Source organism: Homarus americanus, unplaced genomic scaffold (assembly GCF_018991925.1).
Source record: "Homarus americanus isolate GMGI-L3 unplaced genomic scaffold, GMGI_Hamer_2.0 scaffold23617, whole genome shotgun sequence".
NCBI classification, from domain to species: Eukaryota; Metazoa; Arthropoda; class Malacostraca; order Decapoda; family Nephropidae; genus Homarus; species Homarus americanus.
Genome location: NW_024720711.1, coordinates 5,328,930 through 5,347,831, shown reverse-complemented (window position 1 = coordinate 5,347,831; position 18,902 = coordinate 5,328,930). Strand labels below are relative to the sequence as shown.

Here is an 18,902-nt window from a genome sequence, read left to right as displayed (position 1 = left end):
TAGGCCTTCAAATAATAAAAAAGTAAAAAGAACCTTGCACAGCTGCTTTCTTTTTCTCATTATACATCTTTATGTAGGGGCCATAAGCGTTTTTCATGCTTGGTTAATTTTAATGCTTTGTTCTGCTAATAGAGCCATTTCAGAAAATATGTTCATTGCTTGCTCCATATAATATCCACAGACCTTTTACCTTTTTTCATATAGGTTTAACACATCTAGTTTCTCAACTAAGCTTATACACTTTCTTTTAGCTTTTGAACCAGCACTATCATCACTTGCTCTCTTGCTCATGTTGAATAGGGACACAAAAAATGCCGAAACCTGAGAAAGTTTTTCTCCCGTTCCTGTTCAGATGCGTGAAAACAAAAGGCCCGCCAGCTGTGACTGTTTAACTAGTGATACTGGCACTACCACTCACAAGCCCGGCAGCATCCGTGCGCAAGGCATGTTTTTTTATTTGTATGATACATATCGGGATTTAGTTATTATTTATATGAAAATGTAATTATATTTTATTTTCTATTTTCGTCATAAATATGAATAAAATAACGATGTAAATAGAATTGGATCCTAAGTTAACCAGGGTTTTAAATATGAATCGTTAGTAGAACCACCGTTATCGGAGGCTTTCCTGTATTGTCTATAGTGATTTTGGTTAAGTGAGAGAATTTTGTTTCATGTTTATTTTTTCTTTATTTTAGTGAATGTAAAAGACATACTGTACTGTATGGGAATTAGGGAAGTTTTTATTCTATGGATGATCAACTCCTTTGTACTGTAGCATAACCAAGCTAACTTTATTTTGTACAGTAAAGCAGTGAAATCTAGGTTGTCATAATGAACAGCTCTGGGCTAACTTACCATTAATGAAGTCATCTGTTGGTGGGAATTAGTACCCGGTACATAACTGAAAGAAATATACCAAACATCATAGATATAAATTTGTTTTTTCAGTATGACACAGTTCAGGTATTAACGTGTTTTTATTCTTGGCTAAAGTGTTAAGTACAGGTATCTCTCGATAAAAAAAATCACTTATACATATTTCATAAATTGACACGGCTATTTTGAGATGAGAAAGCTTCCCTCACACGAATTTGGGGCCATCTGGGGGAAGAGATGCACAGATGTATTCTCATTCACTGATCATCCCCTCACCCCTACTGCACCTCCCACAAGCTCGCGTCCTTTCACACGCCATTTGTTGTGTGTGTGTGTGTGAAGTGATATCTCTTTATCCATGTGTATTCGTGCCATCCAAGCATTCTGCCAACTCTTCAGCTACTTCTGTATTACACTGAAGAAACCATGGAAGGCTGTGGCTTGAGACAAAGCTGGAAGTAATTAAGTGTCATGAAAACGGTGATGGTCCTACCAAGATTGGGAAAGATCTTGGTCTGGCCATTTCTACTGTGACCACAATTTACAAGCATGCTGTGGTGTCCTTAGCAGACAGCTGTGATGAGGTGGACAACCCTTGTAGTGGTGAGCCCAGACTGCCCTCCCAGACTGCACCAAGGTTAGACAGTAATTTTTTTCATGTGTTAGGTAGTAAATTAGAGTAGTTGTGTACTATTTATCATTAGTTAAATGGGTTTTGTTCTGTTTGTGAACCTATTTTGTGTTTTGGGGCATTTTTGTCATTAGGGAACCAAACCCTATTTTTCTCATATGCGTATCAATTTGCAATATATAAATTCACCTAATGAATGTTTGTTTTTGGAACCTAACCCATTCGTATCTTGAGGGATACCTGTATTATGTTTAAGACGATGGTCACCATAACATTGTCTGTAGATCAGAAATGTCAAACAGTTTGCTAGAAAAGTTATCCTTTATTATACAAAAAAATACTGTACTGTACATGGCTCTCAGAATATTTCATACCGTATTTGGGAGAAGTCAGAAGGTACATTCTCTCCAAAAAGTATCATTACGATTTTGTATAAGACAATATGAAGGATTTTGATAACCCTACCAAGACAACGGGAGTCGTGGTGTTCATTTTGAAATTCACGTCTCCGTAAAGATACTTTTTGGAGCGAGTGTACAACGAGAGAATTAAATATCCTCCCCGCTTTGACCAGAGTTAGATGAAACCTGACCACAGGCCTGCCAAATGCTTATGGGCACCACAAGTGCATTTGTCAAATGGCTCGACCGTTCTGTGATGTATTTGTCAAAATCCTGGGAAGATACTTAATTCTCTCACTGTACGTGTAATAATAGTTGATTATTTAATTTATAAATGATGTATTTCATTACATTTATTTTTATATAATATACTTTCGGTATTCCTTAGAAAAGCCGATATCATTATCATCCTAAAAGCACATTGATTATGTTCATAATGTATACCACAGAATATTAGAACAAAATAGATTTGCTTCCCAGTCAGCAAGGACAACTGTGTTTGATTTAAGCCTGCATTCTGACCAGTGTGATAGTGTCAACATAGAAGAATGTTACTGTACAGTAGCTAAAACAACTATCTGTAAGTGGGCTGACTGGCAGACAGTTCCTCCGTGCCCACTACTCCAATACATGGACTGAGCGGCAGGCAGTCTCCACAATGTTCTTAAGATACATCCTCCCAGATTGCACCTTCACACATTAGTTCATTTACCTAGAAATAAAAATAAAACAGTAATAACAATCACCTGAGTTTAGGTTCTTTTATCATTTTATCAATACAACTATCACCTATTTTCTTTTAACTTTATGGGTCCAGGTTCTTCAGTAATCATATACCGGTAAGAATCATGTTCATCAAAACAAATTAAAATAAATGTAAACTGCAAAGAGTTTGTTTACATTAACAATTATAAATTTTGAATCTGACACCTTACATTACCGCTGGTAGTACCCCCACCGCGGGGATAAATCGATAAAAATCAACTTTAAAAAAAAAATTTTTCACCCCTTTTTAAACGACAAAACAATAAAAAATGAGTAATAAAAACTATATATTGACCCTTTAGAAACTTCCCTGGCCGGGGGGGGAGATAAGGAGACAGTGTTGGTTTGACAGCTGACGTTCGTGGTCCTTACACACTTAGCAGCTACAGTATTTTTAGCTCTCACCTTTGTGTCCGAGGTGGCCAATAATACATATATTTACTGATCTAAATAATTATTTGCTATAAATAATTCAATTAGAATATTTTATTTGCATTATTTTTCATAAAAAGGTGCTTGGCAACACTCGCCAGTCGGTAGCCAGTCTGTCTGGCTATCTTTGTGTTTGGTAGAGCAAGTAATGTATATAATAATAATTCCCCAAATTTATACATTTACAACATAATCATAGCATTGTTTTACAGTAATACAGGTACTACACTACAACTAATCTACTTTTAGCAATATTACTTTGATACATGATAAAATAGACAAACAATAAAAATGAAACAAACAAAAGTAGGTAATTATGTTCAGGAAGCTTCCCTGTGGCCGAGCGAGTGGTGTGACAGGCAAATAGTCACACTGGAACCTGATAACCCACGCTGGGCATTTAAACAGTGGTGGGAATAGGCGGACATTCTGGAACGTCACCCGGGGCGCCGGTAGGACGTTCTGGTACATCACCCGGGACCTAAGGGTTAACAATTACAAAACTGCAAGTCATCTTACAGTAACAAGGAGGAGCTTGCTAGAAAAAAAGTCTTTCCCATTCTCAGGATTGTCTTCTGTCGAGCAAGAGCACACACACACATTCTACACTCCCTGGGACCTGCATTGTGGCTGCAGACCCTGCCACTCAGTCCCACTTCAGGGCTCAGACTGCCCTTATCCATAGTCCACCAGACTGCTCAAACACACACCCCAAGCCAGCAGCAACCAACACAAGGGGGAAGTGATGATGTATTTACAGTACCTCCAGGCAGCTAAGAAGGACGACTGCTTAACATTGGCTTCTACCTACTCATGCCGACTATGGGAAAGACCAATCAGAACAGAGATTTAATGCAAGTATCCAATGGCTAGTTGGAGAATTCCCATTATGACCCTCACCCTCGAAATACAGTACCTACTTTAGTGTGAAGTTCCTTGAGGAGGATCTTCAGTATTAGTTTTGCTGCAATCCTCGCTTTGGGTTGCTTTTCCTTCCATCGCACTTTCTTGGGCTGTTTTCCCTTCCAACAAGTCTCTTTCGTGGGCTGCTTCCCCTTCCATCACTTTTTCTTGTATTGCTTCCCCTTCCATCACTTTTTCTTGTATTGCTTCCCCTTCCATCACTTTTTCTTGTATTGCTTCCCCTTCCATCACTTTTTCTTGTATTGCTTCCCCTTCCATCACCTTTTCTTGGACTGCTTCCCCTTCCATCACTTTTTTTTGGACTGCTTCCCCTTCCATTATATTTTCTTGTATTGCTTCCCCTTCTATTACATTTTCTTGTATTGCTTCCCCTTCCATTACATTTTCTTGTATTGCTTCCCCTTCCATCACTTTTTCTTGTATTGCTTCCCCTTCCATCACTTTTTCTTGGGCTGCTTCCCCTTCCATCACTTTTTCTTGGGCTGCTTCCCCATTCATCACATTTTCTTGGGCTGCTTCCCCTTCCCGGGCCCGTCCTTTACGGGGGGCGAACAGGGGCGTCCACCTGGGGCTCCGCACGTGTGGGGGGCCCAGCACTAGTCCCGGTGACCTCGGACACATTACCTGTTGGCTGGTAAATCTGATCTGACGGCTATACTCCACCATCGCAACCGTGACCTTACCATTTTGGGGCCCCGCAGTGGCTGAGTTGCCCCGGGCCCCACACCCTCCTAGGGACAGCCCTGCCCCTTCCATTACATTTTCTTGTATTGCTTCCTCTTCCATTACATTTGTTTGGGCTGCTTCCCCTTCCATCACATTTTCTTGGGCTGCTTCCCCTTCCATCACATTTTCTTGGGCTGCTTCCCCTTCCATCGCATGTTCTTGGGCTGTTTCCCCTTCCATCACATTTTCTTGGGCTGCTTCCCCTTCCATCACTCTTTCTTGAGTTGCTTCCCCTTCCATCACTTTTGCTTGGGTTGTTTCCTCTTCCATTTCATCAGTTTCTAAATATACTTCATGCAAGAGGATGTATGGCTCTGCTGCAGAAGGGTGAGAAGCACTGAAGGAGATGGTGCAGGTTTGTTCTGTCCATTCTGACACCAGATCATAACCCTTCATGTTGCTCTGGGGAACAAAAAAAATGATATAAATATTTTTTCAAGAGGGTAAACTATATTAACAATTTTGTCAGTGTTCTGGAAACAAAAAGGTAATAAAACTGTGTCATCACTTTACCAGAAATTATTAAATCTACAAAACCTTTACATAAAACCTGATGTACAATTCACTCTTATTATTTCATGCAGTATCAAGTATTTTGTCTTCTTTTTCAGAATATAACCAATTTGATTTCACTCGAGTCTACCTTTACCTCAAACCCATAGTGACTGCTGGGAAGTGCTCCTCAAGTGTGATACTACAGTATTTCTACTGTATTTGGGCACATCTTCCAAGTTTCAACCCTGCCACGTTTACTGTCTTATAATGTATGAATAAATTGCTAAATAATTTTATTTTTTGCCAGTCCAATAAGCATATACCATTGCTATTTTATTATTTTCACAACTACTTTGAACAGATATTAAACTCATGTGTGGAAAATTGCCATAAAATGTTGTGGTTGTTGTTCTTGATGATGAACTTCAAGTTTACTTGCCTACAATATGTTACTGTAGTTACCTTGTGAGCCTTGTCCACATGTACGGTCCAAACATGGTGACAAAAATCTTTAGCAAATATTTCCACTTCATTGAGCTTCATGGCATCTGAGGTACGTTTTGTCCAAGAAACAAGGACACTACACTGATGAAACAAGTCAATCTCTGAAATTATAAATACAGTCAATGATGCCAGTCTCCATGCTGTAGAAAGAGGCGGGGAATAAAGAGAATATTAATTTTATCACTCAGTGATATATCTACCCAACAGCTTTCTTCTTGACAAATGTTATAACCTTGTAGGTATGTCCATTATCTCTTGATTTTTAATTAACTCCCCATGGAAAAAATTCTGTGGATGCCCAAGTGTACAGTACCGTAGTGTATCATCTTCAAATCTAGCCTCAAGAAGTTATCCCTACCAGCACTTAACCCAAAGGTATATTAACCTGCGTCAGAGTGTGTATCCCGGGTCCTTGTATTGGTGTAGAACTCGGCATACTCCTGTGCCAAGGAGATGACTCTAGCAGCGTTGACCTTCTGTGTTGTTGTGTCTCTGGTAAAAGTAAACAACCAAATAAATCATTACACAAAACCTTATTTTTTATCTAAAAAAAATCAAAATTCCTCAACATATTTATAATCACAGCAGTTTTTCGGTTTGTGTGGGTTAGCTGTGATTAACTGATGGCAGCTCTCCATGTTACACTGTCTCTTGCAGCATTTCTCATCAGGTTTTTAACTTTAATATCATTTCTTATAATCTCTCTCCATGTCAATGTTGGCCTACGTCCTGGCTTTCCTCCCCTCCACATTTAGACTCGTGCACCTCCTCACCCAGTTGGTCTCAGCCATTCTCTCCACATGCCCAAACCATCATAGTCTACCTCTATGCAAAACTTGCCAATACCCAACTGCCCTCTTGGATCTGAACAGGGTTTCCTGTCTTTCAGTATCACATTACACATCCCACCTTTCTCATTCCAGTTCACTCAAGCCTGTTTATGTCATCCTCTTAACCATCATGTTTCATTACAATGCTACATTACATTTTTCATGTTAGTTACATACATTTATCCTTTCACTTGAAGGTAGGTCCTGTTGCCATCAATAAAGGCAACAACTCCCTAAACTTGATGAAAAAATATTTTATATTTGTTCTTAAGTAGCGTGAAAAGTGACACACATGTACAGTACCTCGGCCAAATATTTGTCTTATTTTAGAACAGACCTCTTATTTTAGAACAGATCTCTTTGGCACTTGTTGGGAGAAAAATAAAATTAAGAAGCTTGAAGGCATATATATATCCTTTACATTTAGAGAACCACAATACACAGAGACATTATTGTAAGTTAAAACCTCTGCTACAAACACATTGACATTATTTGACCATGAGCACTGAATACAAACCCAATATCTTGAGGTGCAGTATAAAATTGTAGGTCATCAATGATAATGAATGTGGGTCTTTCTATCTCAGGAAGAAAATGAAGATTTGCCAGGCACCGTTCCAGCCTAGATGTCTCACTTGTGTATCTGAATATAGATGAAATAATTGTTACAGAGGTTAGGAATATCAATGACACAACGAATATAAAATAAGTACAGTACAGTATTGTGAAACCTCTATTTAACAGATTGTATGTTTTGTAAGAATTTAAACCTGACAAATACTGTTCAGTATACATACAGGAAGTTAATCTCATTCATAAGGTCTGGTGATGATTGATACATCCCATGAACACTTGGAGGGGGACAACTAAACTCATTTGGGGTCACATACAACACGCAACCTCCTTCAACAGTCTCCGTCACTGCTGCCTGTGGACATTAACTCTTGTAAACACAAAGTGGTTCATAGGAATCCAATAGTAATGTTTAGGTTGTGGAAAATTCTACCCAAATTCTTAAATTAATTATAAATTTATTTTTGTTTAAAAATAATAAAACAAGTGCATGAAGACATATATTGAAAGGAACAAGAAAGATCATCATTACACACATATTTTCACCAGTTAAAGACCATCACTAGTTTTGCCTTAAATGTTATGAACTCCATTCCTCCTTACTGTTCATTATTACCGTATACTGTACTATATAGGATACTGATGCTTAATGGCTTGATTTCTCCATTTTCATAAGAGGTTTGGTGAGGTGTACTTACACTGCCTCTAATGGGCTGCCAGAACTTTGACAACCATTTTCACACAAGGCAGTGAAAGTCAAGTGTCCACTCATACACCCAGGCCTGAAAACATAACTACTCCATAAGGAATTCATCATACACACCTGCATAAGTATTGCACTCTTCATGGAGTGAGGTGGACCTATGATACATGTTGTGGGGACGGGAGAGAAGTGACTGAGGCAGTGGTGGTCCATCACACTCAAGCTCGACTCCAAGGGGAACACTCGCTCTAATATTCCAGTCATCATTTACTGAAAAGACAAACACATGGGTAAATTTTGTTATGTCATCCTTTTCCTATATTATGTGCATAGTACTTGAGGTTCCCTAACTCTTATATTGCTCCAGCCTTATCTTCTGCCTGATGAAAGAGAACTGGTCATCTGAATGTCTCTATGATGACTCACCATGACTTCCTCAGTCAATTGTTGAATGGAATGTAGGATGTTTGGGCCAGGGTGGTCAGGTCAGGTCAGGATCTAACCTACCTTAAATGTTTGCTCACCTGTTGAATGAATTCTTTCCTTTAGTTCTATAAATCAACCTAATTTACTTTACTGTAAATCTAACAATACGGTATTTATCCATTTAGAATGAACTCTTTAAACAAATATACAGTCTGTATAAGTCTTTAATGTCTGCCACGGACTACAGGAAAATAACCAATTCTTCGAATTATCTGATTTTACCTAGACTGAACCATTAAGTACAGATATGAACACATCAGACACTGTTAAGTGAGGAATTGTTTTCACTCCCCCAAAGATGTGTAGCAGTGGCCCACTTACCACTTGAAAGGAGAACATTGTAAACTCAAAGTGATGGGGTTACCAAACAACACCCAGTGTCTAATTGTTGTAAGTTAAGACATTCGCCCCACAAAGGGTCACAGCTCAAGGCTGAAGAAACCGCAGGTCTAGAAAATTGAGAGGGCAAACGTTTTCGAAGTGAGAGTTGTGAACTCTTGGAACAATCTGCCAGGTAGTGTTGTGACGGCACCGAGTGTGAACCCTTTCAAGACCAGACCTGACCAACACTGGAGCGGGTTCAGGTACATTCAGGAGCCGGTGCATGCCCAGTACTTGCCAACAGTGCGTAACAGGGACGTGACCGATCGCCCAAGCGGCTAACGAGCCGGTCAGTGGCGAAGAGGATAAAAATGTAAGTGCATGTGACAAAATGTGAAATTCACCGAGTCACGGAAACACCACTGTGGTCCCTCTAGTAACATATATTATCAGATCAATACAATAAATCAACCCACTCTTTAATGTAATATTTTTATAGTTTAGGTTGTTGGAGGTAACGCGTGTTTCTCTTAGGTTCAGTCCCCGGCCCGAGACATAGAAAAGGTTTTATTCAGACAAGTTTCCTCCAGGTCCTTCACCTTCCTCCTGTATTAACACTGGACAATAAATGTCATAACAAAGTAATAATCAACCGTGACTAACCGCCCAAATGGCTTGTAAGTTGGTAAACGGTGATCTTTAATGATAAATTACCTGTCAGCTAATTCGCCAATCTGTGAGTTGTTAGACCAGCTGTTCCCTCACTCCTTGACAGTGGCGCACCTCCTCATTCATTCACGTGCCAGTGTATCGTTTAGTACCTGACGACGGTAACTGTGGGTGAAGTGATTAACAAATAATAGTGAGTTAATAAGGAAGTTGTCTGGGGTCGCCCTTCCTTTCTCCCGCGAAGATAAACAACGACCCTAAGTTTATTATTAAACATCACTTAATTACTGTCCACAATTATCAATCTATTGTCCATTAAATCTTAGTGTTGTATGTCTTAATATTATTTATATTATATTACTAAGTATTAGATCCGTTGGCAGTGTTGTAGTTAAACAATTAAAAATAGATTTGTAGGCTGTTAGCTCCTATTGTTTACATTACATCTGCTATTTACTCATTTCAAAAAAAAATATATATATATATGGATATAACTATAATTTACTACTAAATCAATAATTTAATTCATTAAACTCATAAAATAACATCATGTTATATAAATAGACCAATAAACCTCAAAATAATATCATGACATGTGGCTTTCTATTGGCTATCAATGACGTCATACGGAACTTCTTCTGCTAACGCGATTGGTTGAAAATGTTGCCACAAGGCTTACACTATTTCGTTTTATATTGCTTAATAATAAGATCTAATTGGTTATTCTAATGAATTACTTTAGCATTACAAAAAGTATTTGAAGTAGAATCATGTATTACCACACTTGAACTTTCCAAAACGGCCGAAATTTCTTGGCCTTTCGTATACGTTATCTTATTTCACTTGCGATTAGTTTAAGTGTCACTGACTTCGGTATACTTATCAATAAAAATAATAGTAATTATAAGTGAAGTTATAATTCTTTAGTTATATTTTAGAAAATAAGATATATTTTTATTATTTTCATATTATTTTCGAAGGACTGAAGCATTATATAGAGAATATTATGATAATGATTGAAGGAATCGGAGGCGGCGTGAGGCAGCCCTTGATGTGTGCCAGAGCTGGTCTTCACATCACACCTTCACGGTCATTTTAATTTCGCGGTTATAATATACCCCAACTCTTCCTTAAACTCTATCATTAACCCATATCTTGGCATAAATTTAAAATTCATATTCTATAAAAATAAATAAGCTAGACAACCTCTGAGACTGATACGAATTTATAATCTCAACAAGATGCCTCTGAACATTAGTCAGATTGTATGAATCGGTGAGGCTGCGTGTGACTTAAGCTATCTTTACCCTCTCAACCCTCCCTGACACCATGAATATCCAACCTCTACCGCTAGAATAAATGTCGGAGAGTTTAACAATGCCTGGCCGGGGGGAAAGTGTGTGAGTGAGAAAAATTTTGCGAGGAGGAGAAGTTGAAGTTTTGGCGCGTGAGTCACTGCCTAAACCAGCTCTGACTCAACCATCACCGACCCTGCTATAACAACCTATGTAATACAGAGGTAAGTCAATATCTACCTTATCTACCTCAACACTAATAAACCACAATGCCCCCTTGTGTATAATATGTCCCTATTTTATAATATATTCACACTATAAGGCGTGAAATAGAGGCGGCAAGAGTTGGGGTCCAGCCAAAATTCCCCAACCCCGTTATAGTGATGAAGGACGGCCTGGGGGGGGGGGTCACTTAAGGTAAAGATTGAATTGTAAATAAATGTTCCTTTTTTCTCTCTCTCTCTCCCACTCATTTACCTTAAGTCTTGTGGTATTGTTAATATAATCTAGGATGTTTTAATGTTATCATGAGTCATTAGGGTGAGGTATTGAAGTTGTTATTGACGTTTAATTCATTGTATTTTGATAATGTTTAAGGTCATGTGTCTCGAGGAGGTGGATGGAGTGTTTGTCCTCTCTCTCTCTCTCTCTCTCTCTCTCTCTCTCTGCCCTAACAGCCAAGCCTACCAAAGGGCCGTACGTTAAGCCTATTCAACTTTTCTATTTTTTTTTCACGCGAGGTTTCCTACCAGTCTCTTTCTCTGTCTCTCTGGAAACCCTCTCATGTGACTCCTCAGACTAGATAAATACTATATGTGGTTACAGTTCAATGACATGTTTTTTTTTAATCACTCGAGAGGTTTCTGAAAGCAGTGGCTCTATTCAGCGGACATTAACACTATGAAGCCTCGGTATGAATCCTGGGAAGGTTTCAATGACTCGTTCTCTTCTCAGTCTTCACAGTTACTCGAGAGGGTTCCGGTTGATGCACTTGAAATTAAAACTGTCCACTTGCTTTGTGTTACCTCAGAGTAGATAAGAAAAATAATTGTACCTTCACTCTATTTCCAGGAGCCCCGCGAAGTGTGTAGGCAAGGAGGATGATCAAAGTTAATCCTTTTATTATTATTATTATTATTATTATTATTATTGTTATTATTATTATTATTATTATGTGAAGTAACAGTGGTATACTAGACGGGGAATTGGAGCGTCTTCGTTGTGGTAGAGAAACACCACAGTAGAACACAGTCGTTACAACAGTAGGAGTGAATGAATGGACAGTGTGTGTGTGTGTTCTTGAATGTGACAACACTTCGTTAGAAATTTGACATTATTATTGTTATTATTATTGTGTGTTGTAGTAATTGTTTTAGATGTTGTCAGTAGTAGTTGTTTTGGTGTTAGTGGTAGTAGCAGTAGGCTTATCTAACTCAGGTAGTGTAGCTACTTTTGTATTAGGATATTTAATATAATGATAAAATGGTGACGAAGGTGTGGCTATTGGGGGAAGCTGGAGGCCACGATTAAAAGAAAATTGTAGTAGTAGTGGTAGTGGTGGTGGTGGTGGTAGTAGCTGTAGTAGTAGTAGTAGTAGTAGTAGCAATAATTTTCTATGGGAGTATTGTAGTTATCGCCTGTAGTCAAGGTGAGGGTTTAAGACTTTAGACTTTAGAGCAGTAAGTATGACACCTGCCCACACCTGCGTCTTGCCTAATGGCCTCTCTCAGTGATAACATTTGGCTGTCAACCCACGCGCCTTCTGCAGTGTGTATTATGAAAGATAGTTTGGCAAGGCTTTCATTGTCATTCTTATTATTATTATTATTATTATTATTATTATTATTATTTAAGATATTGTATTTGTTCTTATATTATTTAGAAACATTGACTATTAAAGCTTTTGAAATTGAGTCCGTTGTAGATTAACTGAAGTCGTTAAAAATATATGAATAAATATGAAAACAAAGACTTGATAACTACAATATATAACAAGCGGGACCATCGTAGAAGAAATTATCGTACATTTGGGAGTCATAATGGACCTTTGTGTTTACAGTATCGTACACGAGTGGAAAAAATTATCGAAAGTAGTTTTTTTTTTAGTCGTGGTGATTAGTGGATATGATTTGAATTAATATTGTGAGGGGTTAGTGTTAGAGGAACAATAATAATGATAAAAATGTAATAACAGTATAATAATTCCTTGACTGTTGGTAAAATTTGAGAGAAATAGAGATCACATTCTCTCTCTCTCTCTCTCTCTCTCTCTCTCTCTCTCTCTCTCTCTCTCTCTCTCAGGTAGACACGTGTAGGTGGAGGCAGCGTTCGGACGTATTAAGGTGATCATGCCTCTTACGGAAGCCCCGCCCCCACACTAAGGCTTCACCACCTCTGGAATCTTATGCATTTACGGTTGCTGCCACACGAACCAGAGTCTCAAAGGCTCTTACGTTAATTTTCTCTCGGAACTGGTGATGTGAGGACGTATTAAACTCTCTTAAACTACGACGCAGAGATGGATAGGCAGACAGATAAATGGAGGCATGGACGGAGGGAAAAAGGGACGGAGAGAGGGTGAGAGAAAGGGAGATACGGGATGGAGAAAGAGGGAGAAGGGAGGGAGAGAGAGAGAGGTGGACGGAGGGAAGGAGAGAAGAGATAGACAGAGAGAGAGGGGAGGGACAGTGAGAGAAAAGAGATGAAGAGGGACGAGGTCTGTGGTCCACTCCCGGTGTCATCAGAAGGAAACACTGATATAGTACAAGTATTTTCCCCTCCTTGTGTTGGGTGGGTGAAGGGAGACAACAGACGAGTCATATAGAAGATAGGGAATATCTAGGGAGAAATAATGCAAGACCAGCGTAGAGAGTAACAAAAAACTAACCTAACCTAAACTAACCTAACCCAGCCTAAACTAACCTAACCTAAACTGGCATTTAACATCCTGGTAGACTGTGTTAAGATATATCCTGTTAAAGAGTGTATGTTGAAATATATTCTCCTGAGTCAACACTTTCGCTTGACTCACGGACAAAGGAGGAGGAGGAGGAACCCTAGGGAGAGGTGAGGAAGAGGTAGGAGGAGGAGGAAGACGGCTGTGCTAAGAGGCGGCAACAAAAGGTGACACATTGTTCACTATTTGATTCTCATTACGGTCAGGTGTGTGTGTGTGTGTGTGTGTGTGTGTGTGTGTGTGTGTGTGTGTGTGTGTGTGTGTGTGTGTGTGCTCCTTTTCTCCCTTGTTCTAATTCATCATTCATTCTTATTCTCTCGTGGGCATAGAGTTGGTCATACATACCCTGTACATACATACATACATACATGCATACACACATACATACATACATACATACATACAACAGTTAGGCTGGTGGAAGCAACACTGTAACGTAACAAAAGGATGTGACCGTGTGTGTGTGTGTGTGTGTGTGTGTGTGTGTGTGTGTGAGACCGTGTATGTGTGTAACAGGATATGATGTAACGTATAGTGTATGAGGTCATAATACAGCTGTGGTATACTGTATGATGTATTAGGCTGTAGTCTATCCTCATACACTACATAAACAATAATATGGTATTTATTTTTATACGATATATGGCTTTGGTAATTTGATATAATATTGTTGTAAAAAGATTATAAGTTGCATTAGTAGGGGACTGACAGGGTGTGGTCGTGGTGTGGTGTCGACCCAGCTGTGACTCGGGTCTTGAGACATTAATCGATTGGTGGATCATATTCTGGGGTCATTGTTTAGCCAGTGCGGTTGACGAGTTGTCCGATCTTCCGGGGTTTATACACCTCGCTAACTATTACGTTTAATAATACTTAAAAGACAACAGTTATAACACTTTCGTAATATTCCTCGTAAGTAAAGATGCAATAATATATCTTATCTAATCGTTTTAACTTCATTTAAGATCAAACGCAAGACTAAAATCCCCCAAACAATGAAACAAAAAATGCTCTTATCTAAAACGACTTCACTTCGCAACAGATGAAATCAAATTATCGTACAATATCTCGTAAAAATTAACGTACATCAGGGTAATTTTCCTACAAAGTATAATGGAGCGTATAATGTTTCTAGCCTCTCTCTCTCTCTCTCTCTCTGTCACACCATAGCATCAGATAACTACAGTAAAAACCAATTAGTAACCCGACCTGAGATAGCTTACACACACACACACACCAGCGGCAACATATCGTCTGTTTTAGTAAAGCTCGACAGTGTTTACTTTCCGCTACACAAGATAACCGTGTTGTTGTTGTTGTTGTTTAAAGGTGACTTGAACGCTTTATTCGGCGAACTAAATTCTTGACTTATATTTGTGCTTGAAGGAGGTGATATATAGATTTGTTTGTTATATTAAAACAAAAATATCTTTACGTTTAAGAAAATTGACGATAGATTAAACTAAATTTGTTGTGAACATTATTGAAACTCTTTAAATGTTTGTCCACCATTAACGAACAAAATACTGTACTTGTGTTGATGGTTGATTTCTTCTCTTTCTCTCGTTAATTTTCCTGGTTATAATGGCGTGAGGAATCTGTGAGGACATAGTATTGACTCACTTAAACTGATGTTAATGAGGATATTAATATTGATAATAAATTAGTAATAATAATATAATTACAGCCATACAAAGAATTAAATCACAAAAAGGAATATGAATATGCAAATAAGAAGTGAATATAAGAATTAATAAAAACAAGTTCGGAGGTGACAACTTGTGGTGCAGTTCGATGTGGACGACACATATTTTACGTTTTATAAATAAGTGTTTATCTATTCTTGGCTGTGGTGCCCGCCTTCCTCTCTCTTCTATTAATATATAGTTTTACCTTTTTTATATTGCATTTTTTATTCTTCTCAATGATTCGTCTCTTTCCCGATATTCAAGTTATATCATCTACTGCCCTTCACACACACACAGGGTAGGACTGTACTCTTGTTATGCCTCTGTTGTCTAGCAGGAAGCCAGTGTGTGTCTGTCTGTTTGTCTCTCTCAAGAAGCCAGAAATAGTTTGTTATAAGACCTAACACTTGACCTAATACTTGACCTGATACTTGACCTAACACTTGACCTAACACTTGACCTGATACTTGACCTAACACTTGACCTAACACTTGACCTAACACTTGACCTAACACTTGACCTGATACTTGACCCAATAATTGTCCTAACACTTGACCTAACATACGACCTATCACTTGACCTGACACTTGGAGCTGTTCGTTGTCATGTGTGTGAAGTCATTAAGTACAAATGTATAATAGTCAACCATTGTTATTATTATTAGTAGTAGTAGGTGTGTGTATGTGTGTATGTATGTATGTATGTGTAAGTGTATGTATGTTTGTATAAGTGAGTGTACAGTATGTGTGTGTATATCACCCAAACAGTCTCTCGTCTGGGTGGTACAGTGGTGATAATCTGGGTACAGTGGTTGTACCTGTAGTTGTGACTGTTGTATTCATGAAATTAAATGAATGAAATGCAATTCTGGTTAGTGTTGCCATAACGTGAGCCCCGTCAAAGGTCATGCTTACGTAGATTACTATCATGTTGCAGGCCTCATTCTTCCTGTAACTTGTGCCTGTAACTGTATCTGTACGTATGTATGTAATTGTATCCGTATTTGTACTGTACTGTCGTTTGAGTTTATAAAATGAATTGAATACTTTGACAACTCTGCTCCCGCCGTGACAGTGTTGCCATAACGTGATCAGTGAGATCTTCATTTGAGACTGAGTGATCATGTTTCGCGTCACTCCTCCTGTTGCTTCCGTACCAACACTCTCTTTCCTTATTCTTTCTCTTTATCAATTTCCTGAGTTTTAAATACAGAAAACTATAAAATATATTAAACCTTGGTGTTGTGTAGAGTTTTTTGATGAAGAATTTGTTTGGTTTTAACAGGGAAACACGCCATGCACATTATATAACCTTCATTTGTTTGGTCTCCTGGTCGAATTTCTCGCCCATTTCTGTTATTGTTTTTCTCTATGACTTTATTTTATAACTCGCTAATACACACTAAAGGTTTAAGTTGTATAATTTATAAACTTCTGAATTAATGACGATAATAATAACATTACCAGGACGACTGATGTTTATGTTACTGACTCTACTGTGATGGAGACAGTTATCACGTGTGGTCACATTAGAAAGGTCAAACGAGGCCATTCAACGGTCACAGGCAATTATATCCCGCCCTAGATCTTAACCCTGGCTGTTCTCTACACTTTATGTTTGGTTGGTATTTAAAGTTTGACCAATGTTAACGCATACACACACACACACACACATACACACATACACACACACACACACACACACACACACACACACACACACACACACACACACACACCATACACACATACACACATTTTATTTTATTTATTCATTTATCTACTTATTCAGATAGAGACAGAGACAGATCACATGCACTGGTTCCTGGTTGTTTGTCATACACCAAACACAACAGGTATGCACTTGCGTAACGCCGGCGTCTGATTGGCTGACTGACTGGTTCACTCGCTTTCTATCACTCATTACCTATCCAGTCTAGGTTAGGTTAGGCTAGGTTAGGTTAGGTTAGGTTTAATGCTTGAACCTTACCTCGTGGTGTAGTGCGGTGGTGCCTGTGTGGAGGTAACAGCTGAAGACGTGCCAAGGACTGAAGACACCCTGGGAATGTGTGTGTGTGTGTGGTGTGTGTGTGTGTGTGTGATGTGTGTGTGTGTGTGGTGTGTGTGTGATGTGTGTATGTGTGTGTGTGTGTGTGTGATGTGTGTGTGTGTGTGTGTGTGTGTGTGTGTGTGTGTGTGTGTGTGTGTGTGTGATGTGTGTGTGTGTGTGTGTGTGTGTCTGTGTGTGATGGTAATGATTAGTCATGACCCACATCATTCACCTTTCATATTCCTAATTCTCCTTTGTCTTCTCCCATCTTCCCCTTCTCTCATCATCCCCATCTATATTAAACTCCCCTACCAATGTTTACCTCCCTTCCATTCTCCCCCCTCCACCACCCCACCTCACCTCTCCCTCCACCCCTCCTCTCCCCCCACTCTATATTTAAATCTCTTTCTCATATTATTTATTAAAAGTGTAAATACTTGTAGTGGCGGGGGGGGGGAGGAGAGGGAGGGGGGAGGAGGAGGGTAATCGCTCAAGATTCTGTGTGGGTGGTTTAAATCCCCTCCCTCTCCTACCTCCAACCTCCTTCCTCCTCTTCCTCACCTCCCGTCTCTCGTCCCCTCCTCCCCCTCCTCCCCCCCCTCTTCCCCTCACTCCACCCCCCTAGAGAAGGGGTGAGGGTTATTCCTCCCTTTCTCTTCCTCTTCCTCATATTTTTCCTTCCTCCCTCCCTCCCTCCCTCCTCCTCCTTCTCCTTCTCCTTCCTTCATCATCCACATGCACCTTCTTCCTTCCTTCCTTCCTTCCTTCCTTCCTTCCTTCCTTCCTTCCTTCCTTCCTTCCTTCCCTTCAACTCTTTTATTTCCTTCATTTCTTCTCCTCTTCTCCTTTTTTCATCTTCCTCTCCCTCCTTTCTTTGCTGTGTGCAGGGTGACAAGGGTGGGATGAGGGGTAGGACAGAGTGGGGTAGGGGGTGGGACAGGGGGGGGACAGGGTGGGAGCAGGGGTGGGACAGGGGACAGGGGTAGGACTGGGGGACAGGAGTGCAGGACTGGGGTGGGACAGGGGACAGTGGGACAAATTGGGACTGGGGTAGTGGGACAGGGGGAGGGGTACTGGGGACAGGGACAGGGGAGTAGGTTCAGGCAGGACAGGGGTGGGACAGGGGGAGTGGGACAGGGGGTGGGACTGGGGTGGGACAGGGGTGGGACAGGATTGGGACTGGGGTGGGGGTGGGACAGGGGGGGACTGGAGGGTGGGGAGTCAGGACGGGGGTGGGACTGGGGTGGGACAGGGTGGGACAGGGGTGGGACAGGGGAGTGGGGGTGGGACAGAGATTGGGACAGGGGTTGGGACAGGGGTGGGACTGGGACAGGGGGTGGGACAGGGTGGGACAGGGGGGTGGGACAGAGATGGGACAGGGGAGTGGGTGGGGTAGGACAGGGGTAGGTAGGGAGTGTTGACAGCGGGTGAGTGTTCATTTATATCCACTGGCATTGTTAAGAGCGATTATTAGGTCTGATTATATTTATTATTATTCCTTCTGGTGGTCTTGTTTACCTTATTATACTCTCATATACTTCACTCTAATAGTATACTTTGTTATACTTAGCT

The 18,902-nt window shown here is 39.9% G+C and overlaps 2 protein-coding genes across 2 annotated transcripts in view; one reads left to right on the top strand and one right to left on the bottom strand.

Moving 5' to 3' along the window:
- Positions 1 to 668: 668 nt before the first annotated feature.
- LOC121860771 (neurofilament medium polypeptide-like) lies at positions 669 to 9,580 on the bottom strand. The gene is made up of 8 exons (XM_042358136.1): positions 9,388 to 9,580; positions 7,987 to 8,136; positions 7,388 to 7,518; positions 7,108 to 7,233; positions 6,146 to 6,252; positions 5,719 to 5,861; positions 4,032 to 5,163; positions 669 to 2,626 (listed from the first exon to the last, which is right to left on the bottom strand). Exons 2-7 carry the CDS (start codon positions 8,131 to 8,133, stop codon positions 4,033 to 4,035), a joined length of 1,785 nt encoding a protein of 594 aa, XP_042214070.1. The 5' UTR covers positions 8,134 to 8,136; positions 9,388 to 9,580; the 3' UTR covers positions 669 to 2,626; position 4,032.
- Positions 9,581 to 10,598: 1,018 nt separating this feature from the next.
- Positions 10,599 to 18,902, top strand: part of LOC121860770 — a 93,695-nt gene continuing 85,391 nt past the window's right edge. Inside the window, exon 1 of the mRNA XM_042358132.1 lies at positions 10,599 to 10,861. The gene's annotated coding sequence lies outside the window, so the exon portion shown is untranslated. The remainder of the gene's footprint in view (positions 10,862 to 18,902) is intronic.

What these genes read in the sequence shown, in the direction of transcription:
- LOC121860771 (XM_042358136.1), bottom strand. Translation starts at nt 8,133, where the DNA reads ATGATGACTGGAATATTAGAGCGAGTGTTCCCCTTGGAGTCGAGCTTG. An exon ending in ATGAATGAGATTAACTTCCT is followed by an intron (nt 7,234 to 7,387) that starts GTATGTATACTG and finishes ATCTATATTCAG; the next exon opens with ATACACAAGTGAGACATCTA. An exon ending in ACTGCACCTCAAGATATTGG is followed by an intron (nt 6,253 to 7,107) that starts GTTTGTATTCAG and finishes TACTTTTACCAG; the next exon opens with AGACACAACAACACAGAAGG.